At 37.7% G+C, this 17,101-nt stretch overlaps 2 protein-coding genes across 10 annotated transcripts in view; both read left to right on the top strand.

The window, feature by feature from the left end:
- Nucleotides 1-8,112, top strand: part of LOC121891907 (inositol polyphosphate-4-phosphatase type I A-like) — a 50,769-nt gene extending 42,657 nt beyond the window's left edge. For all 5 annotated transcript variants that reach the window (XM_042404551.1, XM_042404550.1, XM_042404547.1 and 2 more), the window contains one exon: nt 6,043-8,112. In XM_042404551.1, the coding sequence (XP_042260485.1) occupies nt 6,043-6,175 (133 nt within the window). In that variant the 3' untranslated portion in view covers nt 6,176-8,112. The remainder of the gene's footprint in view (nt 1-6,042) is intronic.
- A 3,200-nt stretch (nt 8,113-11,312) lies between these two features.
- Nucleotides 11,313-14,633, top strand: zgc:113142 (uncharacterized protein LOC503524 homolog). 5 transcript variants are annotated; one of them, XM_042404544.1, is made up of 5 exons: nt 11,313-11,419; nt 12,122-12,512; nt 13,007-13,159; nt 13,247-13,380; nt 13,767-14,633. In XM_042404544.1, exons 2-5 carry the CDS (start codon nt 12,158-12,160, stop codon nt 14,130-14,132), a joined length of 1,008 nt encoding a protein of 335 aa, XP_042260478.1. In that variant the 5' UTR covers nt 11,313-11,419; nt 12,122-12,157; the 3' UTR covers nt 14,133-14,633. The 5 variants fall into 5 exon arrangements, with proteins under 5 accessions (XP_042260478.1, XP_042260480.1, XP_042260475.1 ...); XM_042404546.1 differs by lacking the exon at nt 11,313-11,419 and adding an exon at nt 11,503-11,770; XM_042404541.1 differs by lacking the exon at nt 11,313-11,419 and adding an exon at nt 11,504-11,844.
- Nucleotides 14,634-17,101: the final 2,468 nt, after the last annotated feature.

The raw sequence follows: 17,101 nt of genomic DNA, 5'->3' as shown, positions 1-17,101 counted from the left end.
AAAAAGCTTTTATTTATTGCCAAAATTAAGCAGACATTCTTTAGTTTATATATATTTTTTCAGGCAGTATTTGCTCATTATGTTTCTTTAGATCTTCCTGCTTTTCTAGACGGTAGGAGGAGATTGTTAGCGTCTTCTTCAACTTGTGCACTTTCCAGCAGATTCTCACTGACTCTGTTTACATGAAGCCTAATATATCCATTATGAGTAAAATGATCCAAACAGTAGACTTTATTTGGTCATTTTAACAGACAGTATTAGTTTTCAAAATGACAGAATAATAAAAATAATTAATCAAACTACAGTATTTGCCTATATCTCACAACAGTGGATACGTTTTAGGACTAAAGTATTTGAAAACATATTTGTATGTGTATGTTTGCACACTCAGAGACAAATGAACTGAACTCAAATAAACATATCAACCCAACTAAAATGATTATACCAGGTCAAATTTACTGAAAATATAAACACATTTAAAGTCTTTTCTTTCCTCTGCTGCTGCAGACAAAAAGTGCCAGCACCCTGACGTATTTGTCCTAAAGACAACATGCACGTCTGATTTCCTGAAGATAACAGAAACAACTTACATTTTCTTGTAAGTTGCAGCCCAAACAGTTATCTGTTAACTAAGGCTGTTCATAGTTAAAAGGAGGTTTTAATGCGACACCTGCAACATAATGTAAACATTTTCCTTGTGACTCTTGTGTTAGAAGAGGAGACGACTGAATTTGCTTATTATCATCAGGGTGTCCTTGTCAAGTTTGAAGGTCCCATATGGAGCCATTTTTACAATGTGACTGAAAACACATTTTTCAGATACCCTTGGGCTGTTCTAGTCCGGCTGAGGTGTTATTTATGGTTTCAGTTCATTTATTAAGGCAGTGACATGATGTAGTCAGTGCTTTTTTATACTTTTCACCCACCGAGCGTTTGCTTTCACCTGCCTCGAAGGCGGGTGAACACATTAATTGGTCCCGGTGTGCCAGACCTGATAAGTCGATCTCTGAACAGTAACAGTAGTTCAACCTGTATCTGCTCTTTAGCTTTCATGCCAATGCAGTGAAGATTAGCTCTGTCTCGCCAATTGACAAAGTTGAGTCTTTTTTTTTTAATTTAAGATGCAGTTTCTACAGGAATTGGCTAATTTTGGAATGTATGATGTAGGATATTCAGGGGAAATGTGTTTGATTATGCAGTGTGGTACCATAGGTTCTGCACCCTATAGAGCATTTATCTGTACCTGTCGACACTCAGACGTTGAAGTTATAGTTGTAACTAGATACTCAGAGACAAACTGGTACAGTTAGCAGCCATTGCAGTTTATATTAGCTTTAGAGAGTGAAGGAACTGAATTTTCAGCTGTTGGATGAATGAATGAGGAATGTATCCATGCTTGTGCCAAATGCTTCAGTCAGGTTTTTGTCAGGTGAATCCAGTTGTGGAGGATCTGTCTTTGTAAAGAGATTAAGCCAGGATCAATGTGATGTCTATAAATCAGTCCACTTCCACATCCTAGACACAAGAGTAAAAAAAACACTAAATATGTGTCAAGTTTCTCTTGTTTGAAGAATTTTCAAGTGACTTTATCACAAAGCAATTTGACGTTATGTCGCCCCAACTTCATCTTATTGAAGGAAAGAGATTTTAAGAAGCTTTTGCTTACAAATCACGTACTTCCCATTTAGTTTCCTTGAAAGAGTGGTGTCATGTTGTGATGGTGTAAACCCACAGTTACTTCATGTGTGCTTGTGTTTGTGTATCGCAGAATAATTTTGAAAGTTAGCAATACAACCGCGCTCAGTCATTTCTCCCGCTACTATTAGCATCAATACTGTTTAAACCCTGATATCAGCCCAAGCACAAAATCAAAGTTCTCATAATACTAAAATACTGTTCCCTGTATTTTTTTTGGTAATATGAGTATAGAGTGCAGGTTTTTCTTCTATGATCTGGTGACAAAATACTAACTTGAAGTGGAAGATGTGTTAAGAAACCAAGAGTCCTCAGGTTGCTTAACACATTGGAAATCTGCATTGTAAAAATCAATAGCTCAGCCTGTGTAGCTGAATGGAAACATCAGTCACCTCCCAGGAGCTCTGAGGCTCCTTCTCATTAAGATCGACCCAGTAAGGAAATGGATCAGACCGAAATAGCTTCCTTTGGGATTATCATACTCTGATGACCCCTAAACACTCAAGATCCATGTGGTCCCACATACTTAATGCACTCTGTTGAAGCCTAAACTAGAAGGGAACTCCTTATTCTCTGATCAGTTTAATAAATACTCAGACACATTGATTCTCTTTGGATTCTTGCAGGATTTATTGATAAGTAGAAACACATATTTGTTGATTTTTGTTTACATTTGTTGTGTATTTATTGTAGCTTAGTGCACTCAAAGCTGAGAGGAGGCGCGCTGTAGTACACAACAAGAGTTTCTGAAGTATAATGTATAATGTGGAGATGCGTCTGACTGTGTTGTGCTTTCTATTTAAAGGAATAGTTTGACGTTTGGAGGGAAATTCTTGCCAAGAGTTAGATGAGAAGATCTGAGGAATATGTTGCTTGAGCCTGCAGCTGGTTAGCTTAGCCAAGAATGCACATAACCCTCCAAACAGCAAATTGTCATTTTTACATAAAGGTTTTTATATGGATTAAACAAACTAGATATATTGTTTATTTGTGAGCTTTAGCGTTGCTGGAATGTGGTTTTGTTAACGTTTGCTAGCTGTTCCCCCCCATTTCCAGTCTTTGTGCTAAGCTACGCTAAGCTAACCAGCTAGCTTCAGCAACATATTTAACAAACAGCCACGTGAGTGATATCAATTTTCTCGTCTAGCTCGCAGCAAGAAAGAAAATAAGTATATTTCCCAAAATGTTAGTTATTATTCACTACTTGTTATGTTTTTTACTATTTCTTTTAGGAATATTGTGTATTTTGTTGCTGTTGATGCTCCTGTTTAGAACTACCTCTGTCAGACAGAAGTTACACTATATGTTGAATTTAGAGTTTATCTAAAAGTAGTAAAGAATAATATATTTAATATACATAAATACATAATCACTTAGCAGCAGGGATATGAGCAAAAGGGAATTATGTCAAATATGAATAACTGGATTTAAAAAAGTCCCAGTGAGGTAACATTTTCAATTTCTGATATAATTACCATTAATTCCCCATACTAACAGGTGTAATTACACTAAAGTGCTTCCTAAAATACTTATTAAAAATCATTACATCATTAACCATATTTTTGCCAATTTTTCTTTCAATCTTATTTTCTTTTCTTTGTTTTTTTATTCTTAAGAATCAACCTGTATCAGAGAATATATTTGTATTGCTGTACATAGATTGTATTTAAATGCTTGTATGCGTAAATGCTGAGGTTTGCTATATATTGTCCTAAGTTATTCCAAAGCAGAGTATATATATACATATATAAATAATCTATCCAATGGGATTATTATGCTTGTGCCACAACTGTCACTTTATATCACAGCTGAATATGTCTGTGTGATCTTTAATATGCATATTTGTATGTTTTTATCACAACTATTAACTGTTAATTTAATGACTTCTCGTAATAAACTTTTGGCATAATAACGATTTGCAATTTGTAGGAACCCTCCTGTTAAAACCTTTAAGTATCATTTAAACAGGTTATTTGTAACATTTAACATATTGATCACATTAATTAGATGTTCATTACTTGCTGCAAAGTGTTATTATGTTAAAAGAAAGTTATTGCATTAACAGTTGTGGTTTGGCTGCAGGTTCTGCAGAGAAGTTTCCCTTAATTGCTGACATTTCTTAAACTTTTAGTTCATGCTTAAATTGGGAAATCTATCAGTCTTTGCACAGAAAATGGCTCCAGAAAAAAGATAATTTGATTCTGAAATTTTAAAGAGCTCATCTTACATTGGCTTGTGTTTTCTAGTTGTTAAAAGTGAAACTTCTCAGACAGATCCCAGGTCAGGGTTAGGGTTAGGGTGACACAGTGATCTATGAAGCTGAATTGTCTATTTATGTGTTTTCTTTTCCACATTTGGCAACCAGTGCTTTTCCTCTAAGACTCAGCAGCAGATAATGTCCCAAAGCTTTTTAGCCTCGCTGTGTCCAGTGTGTGCTAAATGTTGCACTAAATGTACCACAAACCCAAGAAAACCTCCAGTCAGTGTGTCCTGAAAGCCGCACTCCTGCTGTAATAAATGTTTTCTGCTTCCGGCTGCAGGATCCAGACGCTGATATTTTGTGGTCTTTAAAGTTGTTTGTTGTCATGCTTTCCTTGCATCTCTGCAAATCTGCATTGTGTTGGTGACAAATTGGCTGCTTTTCAAAGACAGTTTTCCTTAACTTGAGCTTTAACTGCATTCGCTCTGTCTGGTTCTCGCTGGTTATACTTCAACAACACGTGCTTCAAATATATATGGACTGAACTGTGCTTCAAATAAAGCTGGCAGCAGAAGTTAGGGATCTGTCCATTTATATGTCTGTTTGTCACTCCATGTGTCTTTCCATCTGTCCGTCCATGCGTCTGATTTGTCAGTGTGTGTGAACAGTTTTGCATGTTTGCATGAGCAGCACAGTTTTCCTAATGTTGTTCCTCATTCAGTTGAACCTGTATGAAGTCTTTACTGATCTCTGCTGGTTATTAGTGGGAACTGCAACAACACCAGTAACACTCCTTTTACAGTATTTGCTGGTTCTCTCTAAATAAACAAAATATGATTATTAATGTGTATGTAGGGCAATTTTCAACCATTTATTGCATTGTTAACTGAACTTTGATATATCAGGTATGTTTTGTAACACTAGTAACAGGACGGGCAGCTGTTATTGATCATATGGTTGCTCATCAACATGTCAAAGTGTCTTGGAGCAAGACACATGAACCCAATTATGCTTCAAATGTATGTGTGTAAGAAAACTGTGAGTCGCATCTGCCTGATGAATGTAATTCATTCAAATCTGTCAATTATTTTCTCGAGCAATGGATTAGTTGTCCAAAAATGGTGAAAAATGTCGATCACTGTTTCTCAAAGCTCACACTGACGTCCTCAAATGTCTTCTATCATCCCGAAGACTAAAGAAACCAGATAATATTCACAGCTGAGAAGCTGTAATCAGAGAATTTGGACATTTTTTCAAAAAACAATGAATCAGTTATCAAAATGGTTGCTGATTAATTTTCTGTCAAACGACTAATTGATTAATCGACTGACTGCTGCAGCTCCAAATGCAATATGAAGTCAAACAACCTAAACAGATGTTTATATGATGTAGATGCAAGAACAGTCATTAATCGCTCATCATAGACCATGTATTAGAAAAGAGGGGTGAGCGATGGGCACAAAATCAAACTTATATAATGACATAGTAAATTTTGTGGCAAATTAAACTGGGAAACTGATTAAAGAAAAAATAACCTTACAGGAATCTCTGCATGTTCCTCATCTAGTGAATTAAATACCTGACAAATCATGCAAAAATCCAGTAAATCCAAATAATCCATAAAACATTGCCCATCATGGTCTAATACAACCAGAGATATTAAAGAGATGAATAACACCATAGAAACTGTGAAGTAGAACATCTTTTGGTTGACAAATTCATCATCTCACAGTTTATATTCTCATATAATCCAACCTTTTATTACACTAATTATTACATCCACAGCTTTTAAACCATTATAGAACACGTTTAGAAAAAGAAACTCCAGAAATGTTACCAACAAATTACTCAGCTGGACTAGTTTATTTAAATTATTTTATATTTTTTTAAAGATCATGAGATCCTTTAGGGTGACTGTAAGAAGCTGATTAACCAAAGAAAGGATTTGATCATTTTTCCTTATTGTTTGCTTCATCTGGTCATTAGTGTTGATCAAAAACCTTAAACAACAGATGAGTATATTTTTGCTATTGGACATTAAAAACATCTTTTCAACATCATTCACATCATCATTTCTACTTTTTTTTTTTTTTTTGCTCTCATTCTGTGTCCTCCTCTTGCTCCTCTTCTCTGTCCTTTCTCCTCAGCGAGGGCTGCAGACGAGAAAACACCGTGAAGAACGTCGGATGCCGAAAGTACGCGTTTAACTCGCTGCAACTCAAGGCCTTCCCCAAACACTACCGGCCGCCCGACGGAACCTTTGGGAAAGTGGAAACCTGATTGGACCGCAGAGGGCTCTGCGTCGGGGAAAGTTGCGCTTGTTTTTTGGATAGTTATGGCTGCGGTGTTTTGGGAAGGCCGAAATCTGACCAGTTAAAATCAAGATACTGTATTCAGAAACACAAAAAAACTGTTTGGACTGATTTAACCTCAGTGTCACACGGTTACTGTTTCAGACCTTATAGAGATTTTTGGGTGTTAGAATCAGTGATTCAGTGTAATATTCAGTAGCAACTTCATGAAAAAAAGCCTTCAGATTCCCACCAGTTTAGTATTATAACTGTTTTCATGTAGTATATTAGTTGCTCATGTCATGTTATGCATAACACACGCTTGAAACAAGAATGTTTTCCTGTTAACAGAAGCTAAAGCACTGTTTTGTTTTGTTTTGTTTTTAATGATGAAAATGTACATGAATGACACTGCCTCACTCCTGGTCATGCACTGATATTATCATCGTCAATCACACAAGTAGTTATATCTATATTTTATAATTTTACTCCGAGAAACAAAGGAAATCAAGGAGAAATCATCAAAACCACATGTTTAAAATCCATTAAACATACAACAGAAATAAAATAAAGGGAAAAGCAGAAAGCCTCACGTGAAATATTTAGGCTACGGTGTTCATGTTGTGGGTAAAAAATAGAAAAAATAATCTTTCACGTCTTTTCACATTTCCATGATTAACAAATAGAGAATAATAAGTAATCTGCTCTTCAATCATCCTCACATATTTCTTCATAGCTTGAAAATAGTGAAACAAAATCACAGAAATACTGCCAGTCCCTCCATAAGCTTTAGAGTCGCTTTGACCCTTGACCTCCCTGTAGTTGGAGAGGAAAGAGAAATCAATGTTGGTCAATAAAACATTGCAGCTTGTTTGAGGACAAGGGGGTTGGGTTGGAGGAACTGTAAACTCCCATAAGACAAGTTAAAGTACTTTGAGTACTGCTCTTTTGACTTTTTTTTTTTATCGTTTTAATATCAGGGAGTGCCACCATCATTTCATTGTGTTGCTGTCTTGCACAGCAGTACAATGCCAATATTTCTTATATTTAAAGTTAAAAAAATTGAAAAGAAATTCAAAAATATTCTTCAAAAGCAGGAAAGAGGATAAAAGAAAAGCCTTACAATACAATAAAATATACTTGAATGATTGCAAATGTGGAAATTAGATCATTTTAGCTGCATAATTAAAATTGGGGAAAAAATGTAGAATTCAATCAGGAGCAATTATTCTATTTGATGTTAATTAACATTCTTGTAATTCTATGCAATTTGTTTTCCCTGCTCATGATTTAGACCTCAGATGGCAAATATTAACTAATATTACACAGAAAATAAGATTGATATTAGAGGTGATATCAAATCTGAAGCAGCTAAAGTGAATTTAGGAACACCTATTTCACATTAAGACAATAGTTGTGGACATTTACTTCACTCATTGCATTTGTAGTTTTTTTTTTTTTTCTCTCCTTTGTCTTTAATATAAAACTGCCGGCATGTACATTTATCTGCAGTGATGTAGCTTTACCACATGGGGGCGATCCGGTTCTTCACTTCTGACTGTAAAACCACAACACCAAACTCTCCAGTGTTCTGCGTTTGTATATTTCAACAGATCACATGTGACGTATCTCAAAGTGAAACGCAACTTACTGTGACATGAACCGCACGGTCAGACTCACTGCTGATGGCAATCCTACTGCTCATACATTAATTCCTGTATTTTTTTTTTATTATTTAGCATTGAATATGTACTTTTTATTGATCTGTCGACATACAGTACAATTGGCATTTTAATTGAAGTTGCAATACTTTTTATCAACAAGTTCTCAGACACGTGAGAAGGGAACATCTGTGAAGGTTTTAATGTTGATATATATTATAACTTGTCAATATCTGATGCTGAAATAAATATAAAAGTTAGTTCATGTTTGTTTGCAAGTTTTTCTAAATAATCAACTATTTATTTTCTTTTTTTTTATTTTTCCACACACACATACACATACATATATCAATGGACAATTATATAAATAAAAAAAATCTAATTATCAGAAGAGGAGGAAAAAGGATAAAACAAAACAATACAGAAGGAAATAGAAATGACTACTATATATATTAGAGCTTAAACGATTAGGCAGTTAATTAATTAGTCCATGGAGTAAAAAGAAGAATAATTAAATTGGCCATCATTTCAATAATCAATCAATTGCCTTAATCACCTTTTGTACCAAAATGCCTTCCAGTTGGGGATGGGAAAATTATCAGCAGATCCATCAGCAATGAAAGCAACATTGCTTGCAGCCCTACTATATACATATATGTATATATATCTATATATATATACACACACATGAATACAGAGATATGAAAAATAAATAAATAAATTGGGATAATCAACTGTTTCTAAATGATCTCTGGGGTTATGTAATCTATGAATAATAAATATATTGTAGCATGAAAAGTAAAGTAAGAAACATGTCTAATTATACAGGCAGTTTTCAAATTTTCATCGCTGTTACACTTTTTTGGACACTTTCTTGTCCAAGAAATAAAACTCAAAAACTCAAATAAAAATAAATTAGCATTAATGAATGACTGAATTCAGATAGATCCCATAAAAGGGATGATGCAGTGACACATTCTGAAGACTTGAGGGTGCTGTATATGTTCAAGATTGCAAGATAAAGATAGAACTGTGAGGTTCTTCAGACTTAAAGGACATGGCTGGTGATTTTCTACATTTTTATCATTAATTAATCTCATGCAGCCACATCAACAATTAACTGACCTACTCACATGTATTGTGTGAGTATCCAAAGCCTGATATATCTTATTCCTCTTTGCTGTAGATCTGTTGTCGTACAAAAACTATTAAAAACACGTCAGAGGGATACACTGCTGCCCTGGGTGACATGTTCCTTCACCATGAAGGGGTTTGGTTACATTAGTTTCTTTAGAAACGGCTCCAAAGACACAACTCAGAGACTTGTTGAGTAAGTAGATTTATTCTGTCCAGTGTCTCAAAAAAGAAATGAATACAAGCAAATCAAACTTAACTGGCTTAACTCAGGATAACTCAGACGTAGGCATGATCACGTGCACCCATTTCCCACTCTTCTATAAATTCTCTATTTTTCAGGTGTTTGAGAGAAACTAAAATCTCTGCTGCACACCTTCTCCAGAAACTTCCACAGCATCCAGAAATCTCCTTGCTGCATCTACAATTATGTCAGTTTTTTCAGATTTTCTTTCTACTCCAGCAGTGCAGTTAGTTACCACTGTCAAAAAGGCCAAAAATTTCACCTGATGCTTACAAAAGCAAAACTCAGCATACTTCCTGATTGATTTGTCCTCCTTAGCTTCTTGTCTCACATCATAACATGTCTTATCAACTTCTTCATGTGTAAGTCTGTTCTTAGATCTAACCAAAGGTCTGACTGAACTTCCAACAATCTCACACTGCAAAGGTTTGAGAACACATTTCCTTACTGGGTACAACAAGTGGTCCCAGAGCACTCTATCAGGCAAGTACTCCAGATCAAAGTGAAGCACAACAGATTTAGTTTCATACTTTTCATTAACTACTTTGTCAGACCTCTTCATTCTGTCTGTCACCCCTTTACACTCTTTCAATCTCCTTGCATCCGTTCTGCGTGAGACTCCATCAACGACACCTTTTATTGGAGCTTTCCTGCTAAATGGAACATGGTACTCATCCATCCCAGCACCCAACACCAAGACTTTCAAGGCTTTTTCCATCTGTATCTTGGACATATACTCGACGACTATCAAGGCAGAGTGTTTTATGTCGATCAGTTGAACTTCGGCCACTTCATTCTTGCCACCGTGTGCTTTTTCTGACAAAGCTCCACATCCAGCATTCAGCAAAATCCTCAGCTTCCGTTTTCCTTCCACCAAGCTCTTTCACTGTTCCCTCTGCTCTCTCTCAAACCAACAACTCTCCCCTTAAATAGGCCCTCCAATCTATCCCGGCAGATCCATGCTGTCCTTTCATCCCTTCCCAGGAGACTTAACAACCATTCACTTTTGGCCTCAGGTGACTCCAACGACTGTTGTAACAACAATCAGGAGCAGTAACGAACCAAGTGATATCTATGACCTTGACAACGACCCCACAGAGGTTAAACACCTGGGACTCCCCAGTTAGACCTGAAGAAGCCCCTTGGATGAGACGTCTTCAAGTATCTTCAACTAAGAAGTCCAGTTGCCTTCAATTCAGCCTTCCTTGGAGACGTATGCTGCATTGCACATTTATCAAAGAACTTCAATACAAAGTCAAGAGTTTGTAGTTGTAGTTGCAATTAAATACAATATACTGTTAATGTGTCGTTCAGTTATACTTGCAGATACTTACTGATAGGGAGGCCATTAAACACAGAAGCCAAAGCAGATAATTACTGGTGAAAACTTGGGTTGATGTGAACATTAATATACAGTATGTATTATGAAACTGTGCCCCATCAAATAAAATGCATGGCGCCCCAGCGGTTACATAATCCTGTTGACTTAATCTTCCTAAATTGGTAATTTCTGGATCTTGATAAGGCCACATAAGAGTCAAATTGTTATCATAAAACTGTGTGCTTTCTACTAGATTGGAAATTATATAAAGTGTGTCTAAAAGGGTTTCATAGTTAATTAGTAATAGAATAAGAGTCATAATTCATATAATCCTGTACTAATTCCTCTTTGAATAAACATTGCTGGGGACATGCTCTTAAGTCATCAACAACAACACAGTTGATTTGCTTCTCAGTCGACAGAGTCACATGAAAACCTGAAAGAATTGCGTGAAATTCACCCTGACACATCAGAAAGAAAACCCACCAGCCCTCACGATGAAGTGTTGTAAATAAGTATATAATGTGTGAGCTTGCTGGTAGACAGATAGTATCGTTGGACCTCCACCATAAGGTCAGACAAACTCTTGACTTTGTAAAGTTCCTTTGTTCCCTGGAAACAAAGGAGTTTGCTCACAAACTCCATTTCCACTGATGCCTTGCAATTTCGCACCTAGGGGCGAACCCAACAGGAAGTGTCAGGCTCTCGTCTCTGATTGGCAGAGACGCATCAACAACACAGGGAGTCATGGCAACGGAGCCCTGACATCACCCCCCCCTTTTAAACACGGGTCGGGAGCAAGTCTCGTCTACTTTCCGGTATTTTTGCTCAGGAGAAGGTTCGCCCTTTCTATCAGCCAGATCACCAACGAACGTGAGTAGTACACGTGTGCTTATTCCCCTTTTTCTTTTGGAGCTTCTCCTCTCGCGGGACGAGACGAGACTTCGACCCGCGTTCTTCCGAACACCATCATTAACGTTACCGGATCCGCGAGAGGCCGCTGTTTGCAACCCAGCACCCTCACTCTTACCTATAGAGGGAAGAAAGGACTTTTCTTCACGGAGACGCGGATAACTTCTACAGGCCTAAACGCACTGGAAGCGTCTGACGCGCGCGTTTTGAATTAAATCAATTGTTTTCAATGGCCGAACACGCGCTAGAAGCGTTATGACGCGCGTCAAACCGCCCTGACGCGCCTACTTCGACCTTGTTTTGATTTAAAAGGTCAGCTACGTTTCCTCTCCGTGATTTTAACATCTGCTGTTGCCATGAGAAACCCCCGACGGTTATAAACAAAGGTAACCAGTTAACAGGAAAACCAGTTGATTTATAACACTGGTTCGCTTTGGAGAGCGACACAAGTAAGAGGTTGTCTGGGCAGAGATAGATAGATTAGTGTGTTTATGAGCTTAGTGTTTGTATTATTGTGTGTTTTAACGTTTGCTGCTGTATTTTTAAGTTGCTGCCTGTTAAGTTTTGTGTTTGTGCCACCGCGAGTGAAAAGCAAGTTGCTTAATCCATAATTACCTCTGATAATTATGAATTATAACTAATAACTCCTCTCAAACCCAACAGTATTCAGACACGGTGGTTCACAGACGCTTCGCCAGCATGAACACGCTTTTACTCATCGGCCAAATCATCGGCATCGCCCCTATCTCTGCTGTCCTGCTGTTTGTTATTGCCAAGTTGGTTTCCCGCCATCGCCGCAGCCCTGTGGAGGACGGGTCCGGCTACGCTGTGCTGATAACAGGCTGTGACAGCGGCTTTGGACACCAGCTGGCTCGGTGTTTGGACCAACAGGGGTTTGTGGTCTTTGCTGGGTGTTTGTCTCCAGAAGGAGCCGGGGCCCAGAGCCTGGTGAGGCAGAGCTCCAGTAATCTGAAAATCCTCAAGCTGGACGTCACCAGTGATGAAGATGTGCAGCAGGCGAAGAGGATGGTCCAAGACAACCTGCCAGAGAAAGGTAATGGTGCAGCAAAAATGACACAATTTAACTTGCATTCAGCTTTAATGTGTGTGGAAGACAGAAGAAATGCAAGAAAGGACAAAAGTAGAAATACTCAATAATAACATGTTAGTGAGTCAGAACTTATTTCATGATTTTGACTCTCAAATGTTGTCTTTCTAAGTCAAAATTATAGTATATACAGTATTTTTTGAGATAATATGTGCTTATGTGGAGATAATTATTTTGCAAATCAAGAAGTATTTAAAGTATGAACACAAGATATTGTCATATTCATGTCATCTCAAATATTCTCTTAACAAGAGAACGTCATGAAACAAAATGCACTGTATGTTTATGCAAATTAATTTATTTCACTCTGTGTGTGCACTTTTTTAAACAGAAATAATCCATTAAATCCCTTCTGCATGTGTTTTTCTCACATTTTTAGCTCTACAAAGATCTAATTACTGTCTGAAGCCTAATCAATTAGTTCTTTTTGTCATTGTCAGGCTTGTGGGCAGTGGTCAACAACGCTGGCATCTCAGACTGGGCAGAGATTGAATGGAGCACCTTTGAAGACTTCCGCAACATGGTCGACGTCAACCTGTTTGGCTGCATCAGGACCTCCGTTGCGTTTCTACCTCTGGTTCGTGCTGCTAAAGGTAACGTAAAACCTCACATTCTTACTGCAGTGATGTTACAGTACGGTTATAAAAATGAGCGTTTTCTTTCTCTCCTGACTGCCGCAGGACGGATGGTTTATGTGTCGAGCATCTTCGCCTTCTTCAACTGCCTGAACATGGGAGCGTACAGTGTGTCGAAGAGAGGGCTGGAGGCGTTTGCCGATTGCTTGAGGGTTGAAATGGCCAGTTTTGGTGTGAAGGTACTGTTAAGTTGGAAAACAAAACCACACACATCATGTGACACTCCGGAGCATTGATGTGGAACATCGTGGGACGTCTGCGGTAGATAAAATGAAAGGAATTTCATGACGCCTGTGGGTAAAGAGGACGCAAACTAACTTTAAGAGTTTGCGGATGCCGAAGGGATCAAAGGAAGCAGTTTGATGGCTTTCCTTTGGTGTGAACCCAACATGAGAGAGCATGAAGGGAATCAGTGTCTCATTATAGCCTACGGTGTTGTGTCGGGTGCTTTCCAGCCAGTGGTGCATTATCCTGTCTGTCAAATGTCTAGTCTGTGTTTTAGAAAGGAATAAAAGCACTTCGACTTAAGTTCAATATTTAATTTCATCTTTCTTTCCACGTTCAGGTCAGCATCATCCAGCCGGGTAATTTCGGCCGAGCCACCAATATCCTGAGGATGAAAACCGCCTCAGATATCTGGGAGAAGTTAGATGACGAGCGCAAGCAAACGTTCAACCGGCAGTACATCGAGCTGGCCAGCGAGTACTTCGTGTCGTCGTGCAAGGCGGGATTCAAGGAGGCCGACGTGGTCATCGATGCCATGATGCACGCGGTCACATCCGCTCAGCCTAAATCCAGATACCTGCTGGTCTCTGCGATGGATCGGTTTTTCTTCCAGCTCTTCCCCTTCCTCCCCACCGGTCTCGCTGATGCTGTGTTCTCTCTCAGCCCCATGTACGCTAAAAGAAAAGAAATGCTTTATTCGAAATAACTTTTTTTGTTGTGGCCTAAGAAACATTTGGATATTTCCTCCTGTTTTATTCCCTAGTAAGTGTATAAAAACTGTTTCTTGTGATTTTATTATTTCATTATGTGTCTTGTTTGTTCTGCACTGGAATTAATTTTTGATTTTCATCATGTATCATTCTGGTGTGTTTAGTTCTTATCATTTATTTATTATCTGTTGTTGTTTTTGGAATAACGACAATGAAAATGTGCAAACATTAGAGGAGCTGCATCACTTTAGGTCTTGGGACCAACACTAATGTCTTTTAGTCAAATATTAAATCCCTAAACGGGACTTTTTCAGATATCTGCAGATTGCACAGTGAAATGCAGTTGTAGCCTGCTCCATGTATTGTATGTCATTCATATGACACACTTGTTACCTCATTAAGTCCCAGTATATCCTGCAATGTACATCCGCCTTCTTGTTGCAGAAAAGCCTGTTTATTGACCATATAGTCTCTAGTAAAGTCTTATTTTAATTGCATTTGGGTCTTTGTCCCTTGTTTGAATTGTGCCACATGTAGATGATGTTATGCATATTTTTTCTTCTTTGCAGTAATATTTTGCAGCCTGTTTTTGGATTTAGTTTTATGCTGCGTTCATGTAAAAGGGATGAATGGCAGATATGGAAGAGATTCCCATGTTAAAGGGTACATATCGTGCACATTTCCAGGTCTGTATTTATATTCTGGAGATCTTCTGGAATATCTTTGCATGATTTACCGTTCAAAAATACTCCTTATTTATCTCATACTAGCTCTTAATGCATCCTTCAGTTCAGCCTCTGTTTGAAACAGGCTGTTTTAGCTCCTGTCTCTTTAAAGCCTCCCTCCCGATGAGCCCACTCTGTTCTGATTGGTCAGCTTTGGGAAGCTTCCTCCTGCTCTGGAGACTACGTAAACAAACAGTAGTAGTAAGATTTCACTTCTTTTTCTTGTTCTTCACTGGAAATGGAAACTACATGCATACTAAATACATCCATACATATTTGAGGCAGAATCTGATCCAAAATATGTGATTGGACAACGTGAACAACTCTTTGAACAACCTTATGCAGGACGTCAACCTGCACGAACAATTTGATGTCATCACAATGAGGAAGTAAAGGTAACATCACAAACTGAGCGTTCTGATCAGGCTGAAGCCCTCACTTTTGACTTGAAGGCGGCATTTTTAAACACATTCACCTCAAGTTTTGGATATTTGACCGTGTTTAACGTAGACATCCAACATTATAACAGTTTAAAAATAACAGAAAATCACAAAAAGCGCAATATGTCCCCTGAAACAACTCTTAGGACATCTCAAGATGGTTGTATGATTACAGAGTTGGTCGAGTGAGGGTTCAACTACATGTGGTTTTATCCTGAACGACAGACTTTGGCTGACTTTCTTGACTTTCAGGCATTTTCTGCACTATGAATCGCCAAGTTGGACGTAATGGAGCTTTAAGCAAGATTCTCACCTTTTCGAGACGTAACTACAGCTGGATGTTGACGTGAATGCTGTTTACAAGTCAGAAAATTTGCTTTGCGATTGTTATGCAGCTGAATGTTAGATTTACGTCTGCACTGAAGTATAAAAATGATACAATAACATGTTTTACAGTAACACAAGTGGGGAAATGCAGGAACAAAGAGTTAAAAACTAATAATAGGAGCAAGATAAAAATGTGTTTTGATAGAAGATTTAAAAAGTTTTTGGACAAAGTCACCCTTATTGACTGCTAGATGATCTCAAGCAGCAATCAGGCTTGTAGGGAATCAACAGTTCACAGATATAAGCAGCAAAAATAAGCAATAAATTCTTAAAGTTCTAAAACTTTGTGGAAGTGTCACAGAGGTCAAGCATGAAAGACATACAGACCTACAGCGTTACATGATGGCTCTGAGTTACAAATATCACCGAGATTAGTATCATACAACTGTTGGAAATTTTTTAAACATCCAGCAGCGTGGGAGACACTGGAGGACATATAGCACCAGGATGTATTGAGACTTATTAGTGCGTAACATATCCTTGATAATAGCAGTCTATATTTATGTGTGTTTGGATGCCCCAGGGGTGTAGAAATATTAAAACAAGTCTAGAGTCACATGTTAACTGTCCATTCATACTATTATTGCTTTCCTGTGCTGATCTATAAGATCACAAATCTTGTTTTCATGCCGGATGACTTGAGGAGTCTTTGCATTACATGCCTTGTGGCCTCGATGACTTTCCACCGTGTGACTGCTCGTCCTACTTGAATCTTGTGATTTTTGTTTTTCTAAAAATGATTCAAAATGTCGAAGTGAGCTGAAGACATACAGTGTTTGTTCATTTGTTCATATGAGTTACTGTAACACCACGTTATGATAGTTTTTTCTGTCTTACAAAGTTAAACAGTAACACAAAGTTTAAACTAATAGATAGTTACTGTAAATGAATAAATACTGAAGATATCAGTGTGAAACTGAAGACAAAAATTCTACTTTATTTAAGAATCTTTGAGTATCTTAAAAAAACTCTATAAATATTATTATTGTTTCTTTTCCTGAGGCTTTGGTGTCAGTTAGGTAGCTTATTGTTAAGTCAACCAGCTGTTAGACGGAGACTATCGTTTGCGTAATGTGTGACAATGCTGCACCCAGCTGGTAAGAACATGAATGACTTTTAATACATGGGTGGCTACACCAAAATATCCAGACAAAATATTTTCTCCTGTATATCTATCTACATATCTATCTGGATGGATAGATAGCATTGCCATCCTGTTTGTCCACACTGCATTTCTGTTATCTTGTAGTATTGAGCTATATAAATAAATATTGACAATGAAAATTGACAAACAGTTTAAGTTTTATCTGCTCAGGTTCTGTCTCTGAGATTTCTGCCTCCATCCCAAAACAACGAGAGTGAATCAGAGTTTGTGTGCTGGTGCTTACAGCATTGAAAAATACAATTTATCAA

The sequence above is a fragment of the Thunnus maccoyii genome, chromosome 24, assembly GCF_910596095.1.
Source record: "Thunnus maccoyii chromosome 24, fThuMac1.1, whole genome shotgun sequence".
Lineage (NCBI taxonomy): Eukaryota > Metazoa > Chordata > Actinopteri > Scombriformes > Scombridae > Thunnus > Thunnus maccoyii.
Note: the sequence above shows the minus strand (reverse complement) of the source record. Positions and strands in the feature narration are given on the sequence as shown.

Coding starts and splice junctions, on each gene's coding strand:
- zgc:113142 (XM_042404544.1), top strand. CDS start 12,158: ATGAACACGCTTTTACTCATCGGCCAAATCATCGGCATCGCCCCTATC. Junction 12,513..13,006: donor AGACAACCTGCCAGAGAAAG/GTAATGGTGCAG, acceptor TGTCATTGTCAG/GCTTGTGGGCAGTGGTCAAC. Junction 13,160..13,246: donor TCTGGTTCGTGCTGCTAAAG/GTAACGTAAAAC, acceptor TGACTGCCGCAG/GACGGATGGTTTATGTGTCG.